Here is a 19,313-nt window from a genome sequence, read left to right as displayed (position 1 = left end):
ATCGTATTACTTGTATGTAAGACCAGAACTGATGGCTAACTGTCTCCAGGGAGTCTATGAGCTGAGATAATATCTCTTTAGATAAACGAATAGACTCATAAGTCAGAGAGCATTTAGAGGATGAGGTAGTGTTAATGTAGTTAAGTGGTGACCGCACCTTCTTTCTTCTTCTATCTCCCTTTGATTCAGTTTGTTTTGTAGTTGTTTTTTCCCCCCTTGCACACTCTACTTGTGTCTTTTTTCTTCACATCAATAATATGATCAAATTGACATCACTGACAAGTGTGCAGTCGGTAGATAATAAAAGCACAGATTAATGTCCTTTGTAAAGTTATGAAGTGACATTTTCTTGATCTTGCAGTCTATCTCCGGTTTATCAATGGGTCCACACTGTTACAACCCCATCTCTTAAATTAGCGAACTTTCAAGTAACCACACACACACATTCACACACATCCACACATTATTTCTGCGGTCAGGACCCTCCATTGAACTTTGAGCTCCATTTGAACACCATTGAAAGATGACCAGGGTCAGGGGAGGGGAGAGGGGGCTTTCCATCAGGGTGATTTGTTCTGTTCAGCAGGGGTCCTCATTCTGTTCTGTTAGGATGCCCTGAAGCTGCCTGAGGATGTTTTGCCAGCATTGAAGGCTCTTAGAGGAGAACATTGAATCCCTGCTAGCTCAATGTTGCAGCCCACTAGTGTACTGGAATTAAGTGTTTAATCCCCAAACCACAACTAACAAAACTGTCACTGCTACAGTTTCGACCTTTTACAATATGTCTGAAATTGAAAATCCCACACCTCATCCGCCAGCAGGACCTCTACATTACACTGTAATTGTTTCGGTCAATTAACACGGCGAGGTCTGTCATGTGGTACCAGATGTGGCATTCAGACTGGAGTGGACCCCTGTGGTTCTTCCGGCCCATTAATCATCAAATCCTGACACATGTACTGTGCGTCTAATGGCCGTGCCCAGGCCCTCGGGGGCTCGGTACAGCACACGATGAGATCAGATTCACCCGTATCAGTCAGTTTGTTGACAGATATTTTGCCAGACCGGCCTGGGAGCAGCAGCAGGGCAGGAATCATGCCGCCTTGTCTTTTGTGTGTATTGATAACAGTGTCAGTCATGTACACGAGACGTAAACATGTATACGGTATGATGCACATCAGATGACCACATCTGCACATACATTTTGCAGCTCATTTCAGCAATGCTCACATCTACACTACAACTGTTATTTTTTTAGTCGTGCTGTCACAGATTGTGCAGGCATCGGCCCTCACTCTCTAGTTTCTCATCTCTGGCCTGTGCAGAGTAAAAAGTCTTTCTGTCAGCCACCCAGAAAACCACACTCACACAGCGACAACCTTGGGAAGTCCTGCACCAAATGAGATAATTAAAGGTTTACTGCGCTCGCTCTTCTGTTCTGCACATCACTCCCCTTCCAACACACACATGTTCTGATTCTGTAGCACACATAGCTGCGTCAGTGCGTCGGTAATGACAGTGTACCCCTCTGTAGCTTATCTTGTAACCCATAAAGAGGGAAAGTGTTGTGGTTTGCCAGTTCACGTGGTGTTTAAAAGAGTACATGCCATCGCTGTGAACTGTCTGCACCTGGTAATATACATGTTTATGATTAGGTTTTATGCTTTCATATGGCTGAAATAACACTCTGTTTGCTACCTACTGAGCAGTATGTGCACTATATTACTTTCTGCCGTTTTAATGACTGCCTAGATTCTCAGTGTGAAGTGTTCACACCATACAGCAGTGGCTCCCAAACCTTTTTAAAACATGGCATCCCTTCATAGTGATTTTTATACATGCTAGCGGCGTGGCTCAAGAGATACTGATGTTGGTCAGTCTGTACAGACATTCATGGTCCCCAGAGGATGCCACCAACTTTGACCCCTTGACTTTTCCTCTAGCGCCACGATGAGGCTGACATTTGTGGTGAAAATTTCACCCTATTTTGTTGTTGGTGAATGTAATAAAAACAGTAGAAAAAATGAAAATAACGAATCTTGCGGCACCCTTGGCTCATCCTTAAGGCATCCCAGGATGCCGTGGCACCCATTTTGAGACTCCTACACAGTTATAGCGCTCACAGTGGAACAAGAATGATGCAAAGTCAAAATGATGGAAGATACAGAGATTATAAGTGTCCCTGACCATCTCATTCATTTGCCTTTTTTAAATTTGCACTTCTATCTGAATGCTTCTCATTCAGATACCAGACACAGTAGCTGCAATAGTGCCTACACTGTCCTAGATACAGACACGAGGATTATTCTAAATTTGAGCGTCCTCCTGGATTCTGCATGTGACTAACAATTCTTTTAATCTTTGTTTGATTTACGTCATCACTGTAACTATTAATATCCTAGCATTGCATTCTGTAAAACATGAGACTATTTAAATAGACAGTGCTTTTGTTGAGTATGTAAAGTGATTATTTTTATGTTACCCCACCTCCCCACTAGCTGGTGAAGCTGTGCAGCGGGATGATCGAGGCCGGCCGGGCCTACGTCAGCGCCAACAAGCTCTTTGTTAACGGCATTAAGGACCTGTCCCAGCAGTGCAAGAAGGAGGAGATGATATCGGTGAGCAGGAGGAGCACTGAGCTCAGATCTGTACATCCGCCGAGGAATGTTTGAGGGTCAGCTTCTCAACAATTGACCGCTCATCTATCTTTGCGAGGACATTCCTGTGATTCCCCACATGAATAATAACAGCGGAGCAGTATAAACAGGATTGTCCAGACACAGAGTCATCCAGCTGTTTTTTTTAAACATGACAGATGTGACCACATGCAGGCAGGAGATGTTGATGCTGACGGTTTACATGGCTGGAAGCAGGGAGATCTGAAACCTGCTTTATGGTTTTCTTTTAGGAAAACATTTGGACTAGGTTTCCTGTCAGTACGGGTGTCGCCCTGGCAGCATTGGGGTGAAGCAGTAGAGACGTAATTGTTTCACAGTCAATAACTATTCAATGTTAAGCTTATTTTATACCAAGTACACATCCAGATCACGTTTTGTGAGACAGAGACAGTTAAGAAAAGTGTTTGTTAGGGATTTAATATTATTATGTGAAAAAGAAGTTGATGTTCATATGGAAACCTGTAAGCTTACATTATGTGTGTGTGTGTGTCGTCAACATTGCAGGAATGCCTTGAAAAGTGTGGGGAAAGCCTCCAGGAGATCGTCAACTACCACATGGTAAGACACACACACACACTCACGAGTTTTAGCCACAGGCGAGAGGTCGAGGTAGAGTGTTGTTCCGACACGCCCGGGTCCTCTTGGCATGTTAACGTCTTTCAGACATCCAGTCCCTCCTGGGTCCAGTATTACACAACACACACACACAGACTTACACACAATTTAACAGTGACCTCACTCTGTAACGGTGAATCTGTCCACGCAGGCCACTCCACATGTGTGTGTCTGATTCAAACCACATGCTTCACCAGATGTGTATGGCAGCCATAATGCACAAACATTGACACACATACAAAGCACACACACATACGCAGGTTTTATTCATATGACTCTCTCCACATGACTAAGTGTGATTAAGAAATGTCCTTTTCTGGGAATCTCCCACAGGCCATTCTGCTTTTAAAGAGAATCCATAAACATTTACAGTTACATGCACGAGTGTCTTTCACCAAACTGTATTACAGTCATGACGAGGCAACATGTGAAAGGACAGTGTGTGGTGTTTTTGAGGTGTTTGCCTGTCCATCTCTGCACATGATTGTGTGTGTGTGTGTGTGTGTGTGTGTGTGTGTGTGTGTGTGTGTGTGTGTGTGTGTGTGTGTGTGAACACATTCAGCAAAAAGAAAGGTGAAATTAGGATTTGTAACGGTGAAGCAGTGAACATGAGAAGAAAGGAAGTGTAAAAGAGGCAGTCACAGGACACATTCTCCCTTTTAGATCAATTATTCATGATTTCAACTATTTTTAGTTGCATGGCATAACTTTGGTCTCATAACAAATTGCTTTTGTTCGAAGTTTTAAGTAAAAGCTTGTTTGTTTGACTCTTGCAAGATTATCAAAGAGATACAGGCAGATGGGTATATTTTATTTAGATTATATAGGACTTCAGTACTCCCATTTCCCCCCTCATATTAAAGCTCTAACCAGATACGCTGGTTGGGATCCTTTTTGTTTGTTTGTTATATGTTCTTATAACTGATTCTTGAAAGTTGTATGGCACTTCCCTGCTTCTTCATTCGTTCACAAATGAACGTGACTTAAGTAGCTGAAGGGCACGCAAACACTGTTCTCTATGTAAAGACGTACAAGTTGGTTAAATAGAGCAGTCACAAAGTCACCAACACAACATTGAATGTTGATCCTCCCATACTCCTTAGTAATCTGTGTTTTCCCATATGTTTCATTCATGCCCTTCACTTCACTGACTGTTTAGTCCCTTTTTAAATCAAATCAAAGCGCTGAACACTTGATGGGATCCGTCAGCTGCATCAATCCAGTGGAATCTCTTTTCTTCTAATTGCTGTCTTTGCATTCTTTCCATTACATGTACTGACATGTTTGTAAATTGTGTTAGCTTTCAGCCTGATCACATAACCCACTACCATTAAAAATCCCATGGCTTTGGCCATGCTGATAGGCTACTTTCTGTGTTGTTGTTTTTATCACCACCTGTTTCTTTTCCTCTGTCCCTCCACCACCTCTCCATCCATCCACCTTGTCCCCTCTTCTCCCGCCTCCCCTTCAACACAGGCGTCCCACTCCTCCTCTCTAACACCCAGGAATTACACTAATAGCTTGTCTGGCAGACAGTGTGAATGAAGGGATGAGGGAGGGGATGGAAAGACACAGTGAAAGGAATTCAGTCTTTGTTCGACCACCCACCGATGCCTATTTCTGCATTTTCGCAGCTCTCGTCAGGCACAAAAGAAGCTGTTCAAACAGGAAAGTGAATCTCCCTATAAATCACATGATAAGCAAATGTGTGTAATTTCAAACACACATAATTCCTACCCTTAATCTGAACATATTGAGATCGTGGATTTCAGCAGATTTTTGTGAGATTGTAATTAACTTTGGTGCAACCTTTCCATGCAGAATAGACATAGGAGAGGTGACCGATGAGACCTGTACAGTAGCAGACATCGAGGATCTTTAGAAACTGAGATCTTTGGAGTGTAGACATGCTGTAGGATAGGTCGGGTCATACCCAGGGCACCATAATCCAGAACAGGTTTGGGTGGAACATTTGGATTAGTTTACATGTGGGTCCAAAGTCTTTGTGATGGAACTGATTTAGACTTTTTTTTCTGGGATTTAATTCTTTCCTGTGGAACTGGTTGGATGACCCTGGAAAGTACCAAACCTTCATTTTGCACAACACAAACTGTCTACAGCCCTTTGACACATTTGGCATAGTTACATACAGTATAACCAACTAGCAATTTGTTAAAGAGCAGGTAGTGTCCATTACTGTTGGCCCTCTTTCATGACGGTGATCACAGAAGCAAAATATGTGTTTTCAAAATAAATCAAAGGGTAGCACTTTCCATTTAAACCAAAGGAAATATTTATCCATCTTTCATTCATTATTGGAAATAAAGTATTCATGTATGTTGAATTGTACACACACAAATGCATTTTTGTATATCCAGCTGACCTGCTGACTAAAATAATTTAGGTTGTGCTAGCTTAGCATGAAGATAGAAAAAGTGGATCTTTACTGAAATAACCTAGGGGGTTGCATGAGTTGTGAACACTTAACTTTGAACTATAATATAAAGTTTGCCTCCTTACATTAAGAATATATTGCACGGCAAAAAATAGACAGGATTTGTAGAAAGGCACCGCAGGCGCACAGACATGTGTAAAGGAGTTAAGTGTCTGATGTCTGACAATATTCCCACAATGAGGGCAGACTACATCTGTGAACTGCCATCTAAAGCAAGAAACCAGAGAACCAGCCTGTGAAGTCATCAGGCTCTGCAGGAACGTCATATGGATGGAGGCACACACACACACACACTCACACACTCTCACACACACACACACACACAGTCAAATCCTGTAATCCTCAGTGTGTATGTTTACCAACTAAGGATTGCTATAGAAAGTTTAATCCACTGGCTGCCAACAGTGATTGTTGCATACATTGTTTGCATGTGGCTATGAAACAATCACAATCTAATCCAAGTGCGTTTGTGTGTGTGTGTGTGCTTAGTGTGGATATTGAGGCATTCTCTGGGGTGTTCTCGTTGTCCATGAACGTGGATAAATCAACGATATGCATACTTCCTTAATAAAGATGGACGGTCTGTTCAACAGCAGCCATTCTGTCTTCATAATTGGTGCGTGGTCAGAAATCTAGAAATGGAAGACAAATCTTTGTCAAGATGGAGAGAAGATTTGCTCAGCATGCACAAGAAATGGAGGGAAAACACATAGAAAAGGAAAGACAGGAGTGTGAGATGAGAGAAAGGAGGAGGAGGAGGAAGAGTAGGAGTGGGAATCGAACAGTTAACAGGAAGAGAAATGTGGGAGCCTGTAAGGCTAAAAATCTGTTGAGGCAGCAGCTGAGTGAGTGCACATGTGTGTGTGTGTCCTCATCCCTCTTTCCTTTCTCCTTCCCTGCCTGTGGCATAATCTGTTGCCGTGATCATGTGGAAGGGTTCATATTGCCATCTTGTGGCGAGACGTAGCAACAACAGATTTGCAGATTCAATCCAGTCATCACAGTCACAACCGACGCTTTTACTCGCTGTGTGTAATATGATAATATTGAATACTCATGTGTCACACCTTCTCTGTGCACAGATTTTGTTTGACCAGGCTCAGAGGTCGATCAAGCAGCAGCTTCACACCTTCATTAAAGAGTGAGTATCTCATCACAATTAATTAAGTAGTTTCCTGCTGCTGCTATAGAGACAGACGTAACACATACTCAAGTTCACATCTTAGAACAGTAAGTGAGTGTTTTGATCTCATTTACAGAAAGTGATGTGTCAAAGTGGACTTTATGTTATTATACCGCCACATCAAGGCTGTAAGATATAGATGTCTAAAATATAAATGTTCACATAGTTTGTTGCATGCAAACGGCTGATGTCTGTTTACTCATATGTACTGTATCTCCACATGTAGCAGTTATATTTTTGATTTCTAGTTAGACTCCTAATTGTTAATTCCTCCTTCAGGGATGTGCGTAAATTTAAGGACACCAAGAAGCAGTTTGACCGGGTGCGCGAGGACATGGAGCTGGCCCAGGTGAAGAACGCCCAGGCACCCAGGAACAAGGTGCACGAGGCTGAAGAGGCCACGCAGGCCCTCATCCTCAGCCGCAAAGCCTTCAGGCACCTGGCCCTGGACTACGTACTACAGGTGAAACACTCCCACACACGCACACACACACGCTCCAGATTGTATTACCAATGTTGTCCAGTAGGTGGCACTGACACTCAACAGCTGCTGAGCCCAGATAGACACAAAAATCTCAATACTCCTCAATGCTGAAAAGGAAACAGTTTTAAAAAGAGGTCAAATTATATATAATCATCCTGTTCATCTGAAACATGCAGCCTGAAATCTACATGTTGCTCCTCCTCTTTGTTTTTGGCAGATTAACGTGCTTCAGGCCAAGAAGAAGTTTGAAATCCTGGATGCAGTGAGTAGCCCAGATATATCTCAATTTGTGATTGACATCTTCAGCATTATAACGCGTGTCATATGTGTCTGTGTTGAGTCCCTGTGGTGTTTAGTATCACAGCCATCACTGTCCCCTCATGTCTCCTGCAGATGCTGTCCTTCATGCGCGCCCAGTACACTCTGTTCCAACAGGGCTTTAACATCTTGGATGAGATTGACCCCTATATGAAAAAACTGGCTGCGCAGGTGAGACAAAACTAACAAACCAAAGTCACACACTAGTTTTCTGAACTGCTATTTTTGATACTGTAATTGCTCAGCACCCCCCTAATAATCAAACTGTCTGCTTTTCATCTTCAATTTTATTGTCTTTTAACTTAAACAGATGTTGGCAGTCATAGAGTTTTTTATTTTCAATACATTGTGACTTCATATTGAAGATATGTTCTAGATTTTGGCAGTTTGTAGAGGTTTTGTTACTCAGAGAAAAATACACTATCAAGCCAAACAACTCGTCCCTGAAATCAAAAATTCTTTACCAACATCTATATTGTAAAACATTTTTTTCTTTTAACATAGCGTTAAGTCTTAACTCTAATATCACCTCTGATGGACTTTCTCCATCTCTCTGGTCATTTAGAGACATTTCTACATACATAAATATAGCAAATATATTTATAATTTTTGACTACAAGAAAGTAGGTATAAGAGAACAAATGTCTCAGTTACTGAGCAGAAACAGTTTAAACACACAGCAAGGATAAGTAAACATATCTGTCTGTGCAGTTTTCTGTCTGTCTGTATCTTTGTGTTTATTCCTGCTCTCAGTTTAGTTTACGTGTCTCACTGACTCTGCTGTCGTTTGCTCTTTGCAGCTGGATCAGCTGGTCATCGACTCGGCCATGGAGAAGAGGGAGCTGGAGCACAAACACGCCCTCATCCAGCAGAGAGTGAGACAGCAACACAACTCTTTACTTCCCGCCCTCACTGCCATAACACTTCATCTCTCTTCCTCCTCCTCCTCCTCCTCCTCCTCTTCCTCTCTCCCCTGTCACCGACATGCAGCGGTTATGAAACTGAATCACTCCCTGGGAAATTAGATCAAAAGACTCTACTGTCGATGTGGAAGTTAAGAAACTAGACAAACAGAAACTGAGGCACTTATATATAGTGATTAAACATTATTTTATCTTACATTGATGTAATTTATTTTTTGAAAACTAAATTGCCAAAACTTTTTGCACTTTTGATGAATACATTACAAGCCAGAACAAGTAGTAATTCCTTTGTGAAACCTGTTTTGAGCCACGACAGTTTTTCTCCTGTGTTTATTCTTTTGAAAATCAGGTGAATTTGGAGCCTTTCAAGCCTGTGGCCATGATGAATGGTTGCACACGTAAAGTTGTTTGACTTCAATCACGTTATTCTTTTTATAGCCACTGCATATCTCTGTTTTTGGTCTGTTTTTAGTAGGTGTCACGACCGTGCATTTTGTTTTGTCACTGCAAAATTAGTTTCCTAAAATGCTGCTGAACTAGATTTTTCTCCCGAAACAAAAAAGTCATATCAACATTTTTCAACCTCGCTCAGCGTGACGGGTTCCTCCTGATTCAGTGGAGGTAGCTCAATAAAAAGCCTGGGCTTAGAAATTGTTTTTATCTGTCTGTCTGGAATCTAAAAAGGATCTTGTCGCAACAAAAACGTATGTCATGTTATCACCAAACATTTGAAAGAAAAGGCTTTCCATGGAAGCTTTGAGTTATTTTTAGATCATCTGTTTCGTGACTCGAGCTGCCGTCTGCTCCCTTGTTTTTTAAATTCACAGAGAGGCACAAAAAAAGCATAATTAGAACAACTTTATGAGTGTCGAATGTAGTTTTTTTTTTTTTTTCTTCAGGCTCAAAGAAAGAATTTGAAGTAGGAGAGCAGTTCCCACAGTTCAGACAGTTTGACATGTTTATTTTATGGGTCACTCAACTAAATAAAAACAATTCTGTCAAACCCTCACCCTGCGCAACAGTCACGCTCATGCACAGATGAACAGAATTCATCCATCTGTTACCTGAAGAGATGCCAAAAACATGGCTGTTTTTCTGCCCGACTTGGCACTTCCCTCTGATTGATTTAGTTGCCAAGCGGCACACAGCTTCGTGCCCGACCTAATGGCCTTTCAGCAACCCTATCTTTAATCTGAAAGCCTGGCACGAAGTGATGCTACTTTTTGGCTACTCTATTCTTAAACAAAAATGTGAACACACTTCATGTCTAAGTCAGAGGGACTTTCTAATGAGATAACTGCTACTTCCTTGAGGCCTTGTGTGTTTCAGGAGCACTCTGAATTAGCAAGCTAATTACTACATATCACATTGACTTGGACATTTACACATTTACATAATTGACTTCATGTAGTGAAATTCACTTTGTGGTGATCTTGTATTAACACTTTTTTCTCTATTTCTCTCTCCTCTCCTCTGGTCCTCGTTCCTCCTCCAGACTCTGATGCAGGTGAGTTTATACTTTTCACTTCTATCTGAACTCTTACGCTCATCCATGACCTGCACATTACGTGCCCTGCACTGCAGCGAAACGTTTCAGGGGTGTGAACATTATGTAATGTTCCAGGAGAAGCGCAGCAATGTTTTAGGGCTTCTGTTCCCATGTTGTGCACCCAGCCTGCAATGGCAGTAATGTTGGATTTCCTTTTAAGAGGGTTGGATTTTCAGATGATGTCCATGAAATGTGTTCTCTGAGCTCTGTTGTCAACCTCCATCACAATATCTGTGAACAAAGAATGTTTTTTTCAACCACGCAGCCTGTAAAAAAAGCACAAAGCCTTCCATTTTAAACCTGTTTGACAACTAGCTCTCTACACTCCTGTGTTTACATCAAACTCCAGCTTCAACTTGAGCGTCTAGTAGTAGTAGCGTCTAGTAGTACCTCGTAAAAATGTGGACCGTGTGTGTGTGTGTGTGTGTGTGTGTGTGTGTGTGTGTGTGTGTGTGTGTGTGTGTGCGGTAGTTGTTTAGCAATGCAGAACAGATTGAGTGACTGATGTATGGAGAGCAGTTTTATGGTCATCACATGCTGGCTCCTGTTGCAGGAATCAATAGGCTGTGTGTTTGTTTGTTTGTGTGTGTGTGTGTTTGTGTGTGTGTGTGTGTGAGTGTGTGAGTGTGTGTGTGTGTGTGTGTGTATGGACTGATCCCTTTATCTTTTAAAGCGTGAATATGTGTGTGTGTGGAGGGGTGTGTATGTCAGTGTTTGTCTGGAAGCATCACAGGACTGTTGTGTGTCTACATGCTTCCACTGAACTGTGTGTGTGTGTGTGTGTGTGTGTGTGCGGGTTGTCTGTCGGTGCTTGTGTGGGCGAGCCAGCATGAGCTTGTTCCTGCACGGTGGTTAGGTGCTTTTGTTTGGTCTTTTTTCCCCCCTATTGAGTAGCCTCACGTCTGCCTGTTGACCTCACTGAAGCTTGTGTGTTTCATTACTTGTCATGACTTTGTGTCCATCAAGTCCCGGCTTCTCTCAGAGACGCTCGGTCCCCCTGACATATGATACTTTTCTCCACCCTGCCTGTAATACTCATCATTGTACAAACCCCGTCAGCTCGCTTTGTCTCTCTTTTGATGTCGTCTTTGGTCTTTTTCTTCCAGATCTCTCTGCTTTTCCTTTATTGTACTGTTTTTCTCCATCGCTCACATGCATGGAGGCAACCACACACTCTTTTCTTTCTCATAAATGCATATACAAACGCACACACACAGCTCTTTGTTCCTCTCCTTGAAGAATACAGCTCTCCTCCTGCTATTTTGTGCTGTTCCAATTTAATTTCATCTGAAAATGTAACCCTGAGGATTTGTCAACATGTCAACCAGCTGGTTAAGAAGATGTAATTGTCAAAGAAGAAGCTTAAAAATAGTTTTTCTGGCTGTGATGTCTTTTTTTGTCTTCAAGCAATACTTTCCATTGTTATCGTGTTTTGTTCTTTTTGAAGTTGAATCAATTATAGATTTAAATTGAAATATTCTTGTTTCCTTCCTTCCTCCTTTCATCTTCTTTCTGTCTAAATGTTTGAATCTCCTTCTATCAATCCAGCAAGCACGTCCGCTTTGTTCTTTCTCCCCCTTTTTCATTCCACAATTAATCAATCTCATTTAATGCTGATCAGCTAATCAATATATCACACTCTGGCATGCCGTGTGTCTGTTTTGTATTGTGCAACATATGGTATGAGTCACATTTATGTGCACGTCTTGAAGTAAATATGATACCAAGATGTTGAAATTTTTAAAACTAACCATAATGCCCCAAAAATGTATTACATTTGACTTTGAGTTGTCTAACCCTGACAATCCTGGTTTCAGTCAGAATAAGAAAAGGAATATTCTTTTAATCCAACGCAGTAAACGTACAGAAGCAGTAGTAAGATTATCTGAGCGCAGCTGCCTCTGGTCTTGGATGTTGTCCTCTGCTGTAGTGCCAGCTCTGGTAATCACAGTGCCAGAGAGGTTGATGTGTCAAGAGACTTGAGAGATCTGACCGTGCCTGATGATGCCAGCCTCAGCCCACCTCCTCCTCCTCCTCCTCCTCCTCCGTCCGCTGCCAGCTCCAGCCAAAGTCAACAGATGGCATCAGGACGCACAGTGGCTGGTTGAGTTTGGGTGCCAGTGACAGAGAAAGACAAAGAGCAGAGGACAGATAAACGGAGGAGAAAGATAAAGAATCCAGACAGGAACTGAGAATGAAAGAGAACAAAACTGTAGAAGAAGAGAGGGAGAGAAACAGAATGAGGCCACTGAATGGACTGTTTTTTTAATTTTATTTATGAAACTGTAAATCCCATAAAATCACCTAAGCCTCTCTCACGGCATCTTTTTTTATGCATTTTGTAAATGGTTCTTCAGAATCAGAATCAGAATCAGAATCAGAAACTGTTTATTGCCAAGTAACATACATTACAAGGAATTTGCTGTGGTCTGAAGGTGCTATTGTTTTGATAACAAATAAGTAGAATATAAAGGCTAAAATAAGAATAAGAATAAAAATAAAAATAAAAAATAAGATAAGATAAATAACAACAGTGCAGTGACCAGAATAAAGTAAAGTGTCCAGATAAACTTCTTGCTGCAATATCACAGTTTAAAATTTAGGTCAAACATATTGTCGTTTGATATTACACAAACTACACTGATTAAACACTGGGCCCATGAGCAAAGGCAGTTTTCACAGAGAGTCATTAGCATGTTGATCGTGTGATGTTCTTTGTCTCTTTGTAATTGCATCTGTGAACAAAACATTTCACAAAAAAAGCCTTAAGAAAGACATCAAAAAAGAAAAAGAGGCAGGCAGCATAAAAAAGATTCAGGAGAAAATGTTGCCATGATCCATTTCAGATTTTCTCCGCTTCTTTTTTTAAAACTGCCCCTGCCGTATGCAAATGCAGCAGCGTAGGAAGCAAAGCCACAAGACAGCAGAGTTTGTGAATTATAGATGGTATACATCCTTTATTAATAGGCCATTAAGTGACTGCAGGAGGAGAGAATGAGATAGCGCATCATGAAGGTAGTTTAGGCTAAATTGGATGTCACTTTGGGCAAGTTATATTTCAGTGGGAGGAAGATGGTTACCTGAGAAATGAAGAGGTGCATGACATGTAAACTTTTTTCTCAACAATCTTATAAACTGTGACAGAAGTAGGACTGGTAATAATATTGTAAAAATGATGAAGATGGATCCCTACAGATAAAGATGTGTGCGTTTCACAGTCTTTCAATTCTATTCTTTTTCTACTGCTCTTTACTTTGCCTTTACTTTCACTTCTTGGTAAATCTGCGACAGCCCCCCCTCTCTTTATATCTCTGTATATATATCACATGCTCCCTCTGTCTCCCCTCTCTTTTCTTTCTCAGCAGTCTTTCCTGTGTGCTGGACTTCATTGTGGCTCCCTGGGGGATTGTTGCCTCCTCCATTGTTACAGCATTTGGCTGTGCGACTTTTTAAGTCACAGAGGGGTAAACAAACAGAGAAAACTGTAGTGAGTGGGAGAGTAAACATTTTATAAACCTAATGTGTTTATACATTACAATGCAGACTACAGTTAATCACTTTGTGTCAGTTCAAGCAATTTAACTAAACTATTAATCAGCTTGTTCACAGTAACCAGGTTATAGTGTTGTGTCTATATACTATATATATATAAACATGGCAACTCTTCCCAGACAGAAGCAGTAATTTAGCACTTACACAATTACGTAATTATATGCAGTACAGAAGTGGTGATGTAACATTATATTATGATGCGCCAGTGTTGTGTTATTGAACAGGTGTGCCTGGTATGTTGTGCCAGTGGGTAAACTAACAGACACACTTTATAATACTATTTATGCAAATCATCGTGTATGATTAACATACCTCCAAAAATACCAGATCATTGAATCAGCACCTCTGACACAGTCTCACAGGTATTTTGACATATCTAATAATTATCAGTTCTGCGATATAAATATATTTTGTGGCTCCCTGGTTTTGATAAAGGCCGCTCTGCAGCCGCCTGTGCAGTTGGACTCTTGCAATCCTCCGTGGTGCTGGCTGATTTAAGGTGGGAAGAGGGGGCTCCGGGCTGGTGTTTGGGGAGCAATAATGTCAGCTTGATTAAGCAGGAACAGTGTTCAGAGCCGCGGACAGATGGAAAGCTGACTCCTCCATAACTATGGATGAAACCTCCGGGCGTCAGAATAGCTGGAGGGAGCCTTAAATCGCGGCGTGGGGCGGGGCTGTAAAATGAAATGTTTGATCTCCGGCAGTCGCGACGGGGTCAGCGGGGCACGAGGACTCTGTGACAGCTGTATGATAATGAGCGCTCGCGCCACATCCACGAGGCTGGGGCGGCAGCAGGGCATGTGGCGTTGAGTGAAGGAACGCCACGAGCGCGCTGCGGTTGGCTGCGACAGACTCTCATCTGGACTCGCGTGGGATGCGCGTGTGTTCGCCTGCGGCTCCAAGTTAACAACCTGTGGGATATTTTAGAGATGCTCTCTCCTCTCTGACGAGCATCCTCGCAGCATTTATTTATTTATTTATTATTGCGGGTTTTTAAAAAATCTGTTACTATTGAATTTGACATGCTGTTGGATGTCAGTGTGGTTAAGATGAAGATATTTGGCAGGCTGGACTATACACTGGTGAGGAACGTCATGTCTTTCGTTTTGTCTTAGTTTTCTTTTGCCTGGAGTTATTTTTCATGGATGCTTCTGTTTGACACTGACCCCATTATTATTTAACATTAGGCTACATTCACTGCAAAAGCTCAATTGCAAAACTATGGTTACATGGCCTCAAACTGGGGCTGTATAAGACACCAGATAAGACAGTGACAGGGAGAGGTTGATGAATGCCAGATAATAATAGATAGTGTTGTTATCATTGCTTTGTTTAACCAGTCTCATTTTGTCTTGTTTTCCTTGAAAGTTGATGGAAATGAAGTCTCTTTATATCCAGTGCTCTGTTTCAGCACGTAGGAGGTAGTAAGCAGTGATGCTTGAATGCTTGTATATCTTTGTGTGTAATCTTGTGTGTGTGTGTGAGACCAGGTTGTTTCTTTGGAGGAATACCTCAGCAGCCAGCGGGGAGACAGACTTTTGTGTCACATCCCACCATGTTTTTCCTTCACACGGCCTGAATGTTTTCACACAAACCCAGAAAGATTATACAAGATGCTGCTTAAGATAAATACAGCAGTTATGTTCTAGTATACCAGTATCACATGTTTCTACTTCACGTATGACTATGATCTTGCAATACTAAATTATTTGTGATTGTTGCGGCATATGTGATGATCAATGAAATGGCCTCGATACTTTTAACTCAAAGGGCCCCGAAAGTACATGACGACATCAGTGTGCAATTATACAGCTTTCTCTGAAAAAGAACACACAGAATTATTCAACGATCTTTTCAAGAGAAGAGATACAGCACCGAGACAGAGCAAGGTCGTGTGTGTATGTGTGTGTGTGTGTGTGTGTGTGTGTGTGTGTGTGCAGTCGTCTGTGCACAGCCTGCCATATGCCCAGTATTACCTCACCCCAAAACTAAAGGCCTCCTTAACAATAGTGAAACCTAACCTCAGCCTCGGCCCTAATTTAAATCTGTGTCCTTGTGTGTTTCACCTCGCTTAGCAGGTGGCACCTGCCTTTAAATGTCTTTCTTGGGAAACCAAACTCTGTGTGGACAAAACAGAAAAGAAAATAGAGACAGGAGGAGAGGTGCAGATTTGACTTAGTCTTTAAAGGTAAACTGATGAACAGATGGCGCGTGGAGAGAAGAGGATAGAGACTGATTTTTTGTGGAGGAGCAAACAGACGCATTACCCAAAGAGAAGGTATACATAACAAGCAGTAGCACTGTATCAGCACAGCTACTGTATGTGGCACTGATAAGACGCTATCTCTGTTTCCCATTAATAAGTTTAGGTTGACTTTTAAACTTATTGCTCCACGTCACCTGGCCTACTTTGTTCAGTGTATCCAGCCTTGTGTTAGCATCAACTGAACTTTACAATGCATTTTTACACAGAACAAGGACTGTGGATTTTGCCCCTCATTACTTGGATGATGGAAAGGAGACTCTTGCCAGTGTGGACAGGAGGAATGATTACCAGTAACTCTTTCAATGTACTATAGGCTGTTGTTTCTGCAGAGCATGAGACATATACCGTATCCACTGGAACAAACTAAATCATGAAAACCTGGCCTCGGCAGTACATTGGTTTTAGACAGATAATCTGGCACTTGTTAAAAAGAAATAGTGCAGAAGAGAGGAAGCCAGACCCTCATGATGATCTTGTGCACCTACTGTATACGTTCTCTCTGCAGGACTTTTCTTATGACGACCCCAAGTTGGAATTCAATGTGGATGCACCCAATGGTGTGGTCATGGAGGGCTACCTCTTCAAGAGGGCCAGCAATGCATTCAAGACCTGGAACAGGTAAAAGAGAAGTGAAGAGGGAGAGGGAGTCAACTTACAATTCAAAAGACTAAAGTCTAATTAAAGCTAATGGGATAAGGACTGTCAATCTACTCCCTGGTATTTGTGTAGGATGACTTGTACCTTAAAGTTGGTTTGTATAAGAAAAAAAGAATGGTGACCATTCAGTCAATACTCATCTATAGATTTATTAATCACCATTGTAATGAATAATATCAGCATGCACACTTGATTGATCATGTCTGTCTCACGAAAACTGTCTAACTTCATACCTTCTCCCCTCCTCAAGGCGGTGGTTTTCTATACAAAACAGCCAGCTGGTCTACCAAAAGAAACTCAAGGTACAGTTTGATTTGAAACAGTGTTTGACAGTTTAGGGTTGTTGGTCTAATTATGAATCGTTTGCATATCGGTGGAGAAGAATGGTGGCGTGGGCTGGCTCCTGTCATGAGGAGGCTAACCTACTTTGTGTAGCTTCCAGTAAATGGGGCAGAGTTGTAGTGACACTCCTCTCTGCCAATGACAGGACTCTTTGACGGTGGTGGTGGAGGACCTGAGGCTGTGCTCAGTCAAACCATGTGAAGATAATGAGAGGAGGTTCTGCTTCGAGGTGGTTTCACCCACCAAGTAAGTGTGTGTGTGTGTGTGTGTGTGTGTGTGTGTGTGTGTGTGTGTTTTTGTCCCGATAAAGTTTACATTTATAAAGTAAACATTTTTGCTGTTATGTTATCTTTTCACTGTGCTAATTAGTTGTTACATTATCAACTATATCATATGGAATTTACTAATCAACCAAACAACATGTAGCTTTATAGCATTAGTTCTAGCCAGGTATTGTATAACCGTCATCTAAACACCTGTAGGAGCTGTATGCTGCAGGCTGAGTCTGAGAAGCTGCGGCAGGCTTGGATCCAGGCAGTCCAGGCCAGCATCGCTTCTGCTTACAAAGACATTGGTGACAATTATTACATTGAGGTACGAACGCACACATGTATAAATGCAGCCATTTCTTTTCATTACAAATTGGTCTCAGGTAGATTGGGAATCTCTGTCTCTGACCTGTCCACTCGTCTCTGCAGCGTTTGGACCGGACAGCCTCGCCCTCCACCAGCAGTATCGACTCTGCCAGCGAGCCCAGAGAGAGGGGGGAGAGGGCTGATAGGGGAGTTCGAGGAGGTGGGGAAAGCCTCCTCCAGAGGGTGCAGAGCCTGCCAGGCAACGAGCTGTGCTGTGACTGTGGCCAAGCGGCTCCCTGCTGGGCCTCCATCAACCTGGGAGTGCTGCTCTGCATTGAGTGCTCAGGGATCCACAGGTAACTGCACTTAACAGTACTGGAGAGTTTGTTCAGAGGCGGAAAGAACGACAGCAGGAGAGCTGATGTAAAATATGTAAGCATATTTTTGTCAGCATGAAATGACAATCTTTTGCAAGGTGTTCCAGGAAATTAGCCAACTCAAAGCATCTTTCCAAGATAAAGTTATAAAAAGAGCAACAACGAATGCATTGCTACATTTTTAGTGCTATAGCACTATTTGTGGTGGTCACATAGGGTTAACCCTCACACTGATCTTCTTCCTCACTCTTCAGGGTCTAACTAAGTGGTATTTGTCCTGTTTCTGCATGTTTTATCTATACCAAATTTAATTTGATAATTAATCATTTAATAAGCAAATTTCTGCATTTAAGCATCACTTCTGATTCACAGGAAAGGAAAGGACATGTTTCTTTCCATGACGTCAATTCATCAATGAAAGCTCTTTTGAGAATAGAAAAGATACAGCGACAGTTGTCAAGAAAACACAAACGTTTTCCACCTCAGGCAGTTGTTGCAAAAGGGGAAGAGTAAAAATGTGCTAAAATCTTCTAGAATATGTGTCAACTCTTCTGAAATTTATAATAATCTTATAATCTGTTTTTGTTCTTGTTTCTTTCAGGAGTTTAGGCGTCCATTGCTCTAAAGTGCGTTCACTGACGTTAGACTCATGGGAGCCAGAATTACTCAAGGTGCGTCTCCCCAACTCATTTGCCTACAGCATCTCCTTTTTGTGCTGTGTGTTTTTTTCTTCACCAGAGTTGCATTTATGATTCCTTTAGTGCATTGCTAAAAAAAAGTTTGGACTACTCTGTTTTAAAATTGTTTCCCTTTCTGTCTCTGGCTCCCATCTTTGTCCTTCTTCCTTCCTCTCATCTTTAGCTGATGTGTGAACTGGGGAACACTGTGATCAACCAAATTTATGAGGGAGCCTGCGAGGATCTGGGAGCAAAGAAACCTGGACCGTCCAGTTCGAGGTCAGTCTTGTACACAAGGAGGAGCATTTGGCAAATGAAAAGGCTACAGGCTAGACCCAATTATCTGTACATGTCTTCATATATGTTAAATTGTCGGTTTCTACCTCCAGACAGGAGAAAGAGGCCTGGATCAAGTCGAAATATGTGGAGAAACGCTTCCTGAAGAAGATGAGTGGGAGCGAGGCGTTGGTGGAGGGTGAAAGGAAGTCCCGGCCCTGGACAGTGAAGAAGTGCCAGCGACACAACAGCTCTGTCCGGGCCCCCCACAAAGCCCGCAGGAAATACCATCGCTACGAGCCGGGCAGCGCTTCACCTGCAAACCTCTCAGCAGGTCAGTGCGGAGAATGAACTTCTCTGTAGTCGTCAGATTTAGTGCAAGGCTC

The 19,313-nt window shown here is 42.1% G+C and overlaps 1 protein-coding gene across 1 annotated transcript in view; it reads left to right on the top strand.

Moving 5' to 3' along the window:
* LOC139282327 (arf-GAP with coiled-coil, ANK repeat and PH domain-containing protein 3-like) overlaps positions 1–19,313 on the top strand; it is a 55,984-nt gene that overhangs the window by 27,449 nt on the left and 9,222 nt on the right. Inside the window, exons 3-17 of the mRNA XM_070901957.1 lie at positions 2,499–2,618; positions 3,183–3,236; positions 6,831–6,889; positions 7,211–7,394; positions 7,633–7,677; positions 7,809–7,904; positions 8,534–8,608; positions 16,529–16,641; positions 16,931–16,982; positions 17,168–17,268; positions 17,505–17,616; positions 17,721–17,953; positions 18,576–18,645; positions 18,836–18,930; positions 19,041–19,261. Of these exons, the coding sequence (XP_070758058.1) occupies positions 2,499–2,618; positions 3,183–3,236; positions 6,831–6,889; positions 7,211–7,394; positions 7,633–7,677; positions 7,809–7,904; positions 8,534–8,608; positions 16,529–16,641; positions 16,931–16,982; positions 17,168–17,268; positions 17,505–17,616; positions 17,721–17,953; positions 18,576–18,645; positions 18,836–18,930; positions 19,041–19,261 (1,630 nt within the window). The remainder of the gene's footprint in view (positions 1–2,498; positions 2,619–3,182; positions 3,237–6,830; positions 6,890–7,210; positions 7,395–7,632; positions 7,678–7,808; positions 7,905–8,533; positions 8,609–16,528; positions 16,642–16,930; positions 16,983–17,167; positions 17,269–17,504; positions 17,617–17,720; positions 17,954–18,575; positions 18,646–18,835; positions 18,931–19,040; positions 19,262–19,313) is intronic.

Source organism: Enoplosus armatus, chromosome 3 (assembly GCF_043641665.1).
Source record: "Enoplosus armatus isolate fEnoArm2 chromosome 3, fEnoArm2.hap1, whole genome shotgun sequence".
Taxonomy (NCBI): domain Eukaryota; kingdom Metazoa; phylum Chordata; class Actinopteri; order Centrarchiformes; family Enoplosidae; genus Enoplosus; species Enoplosus armatus.
The sequence above is the reverse complement of the archived record's forward strand: the minus strand, read 5'-3'. Positions and strand labels throughout refer to the sequence as shown.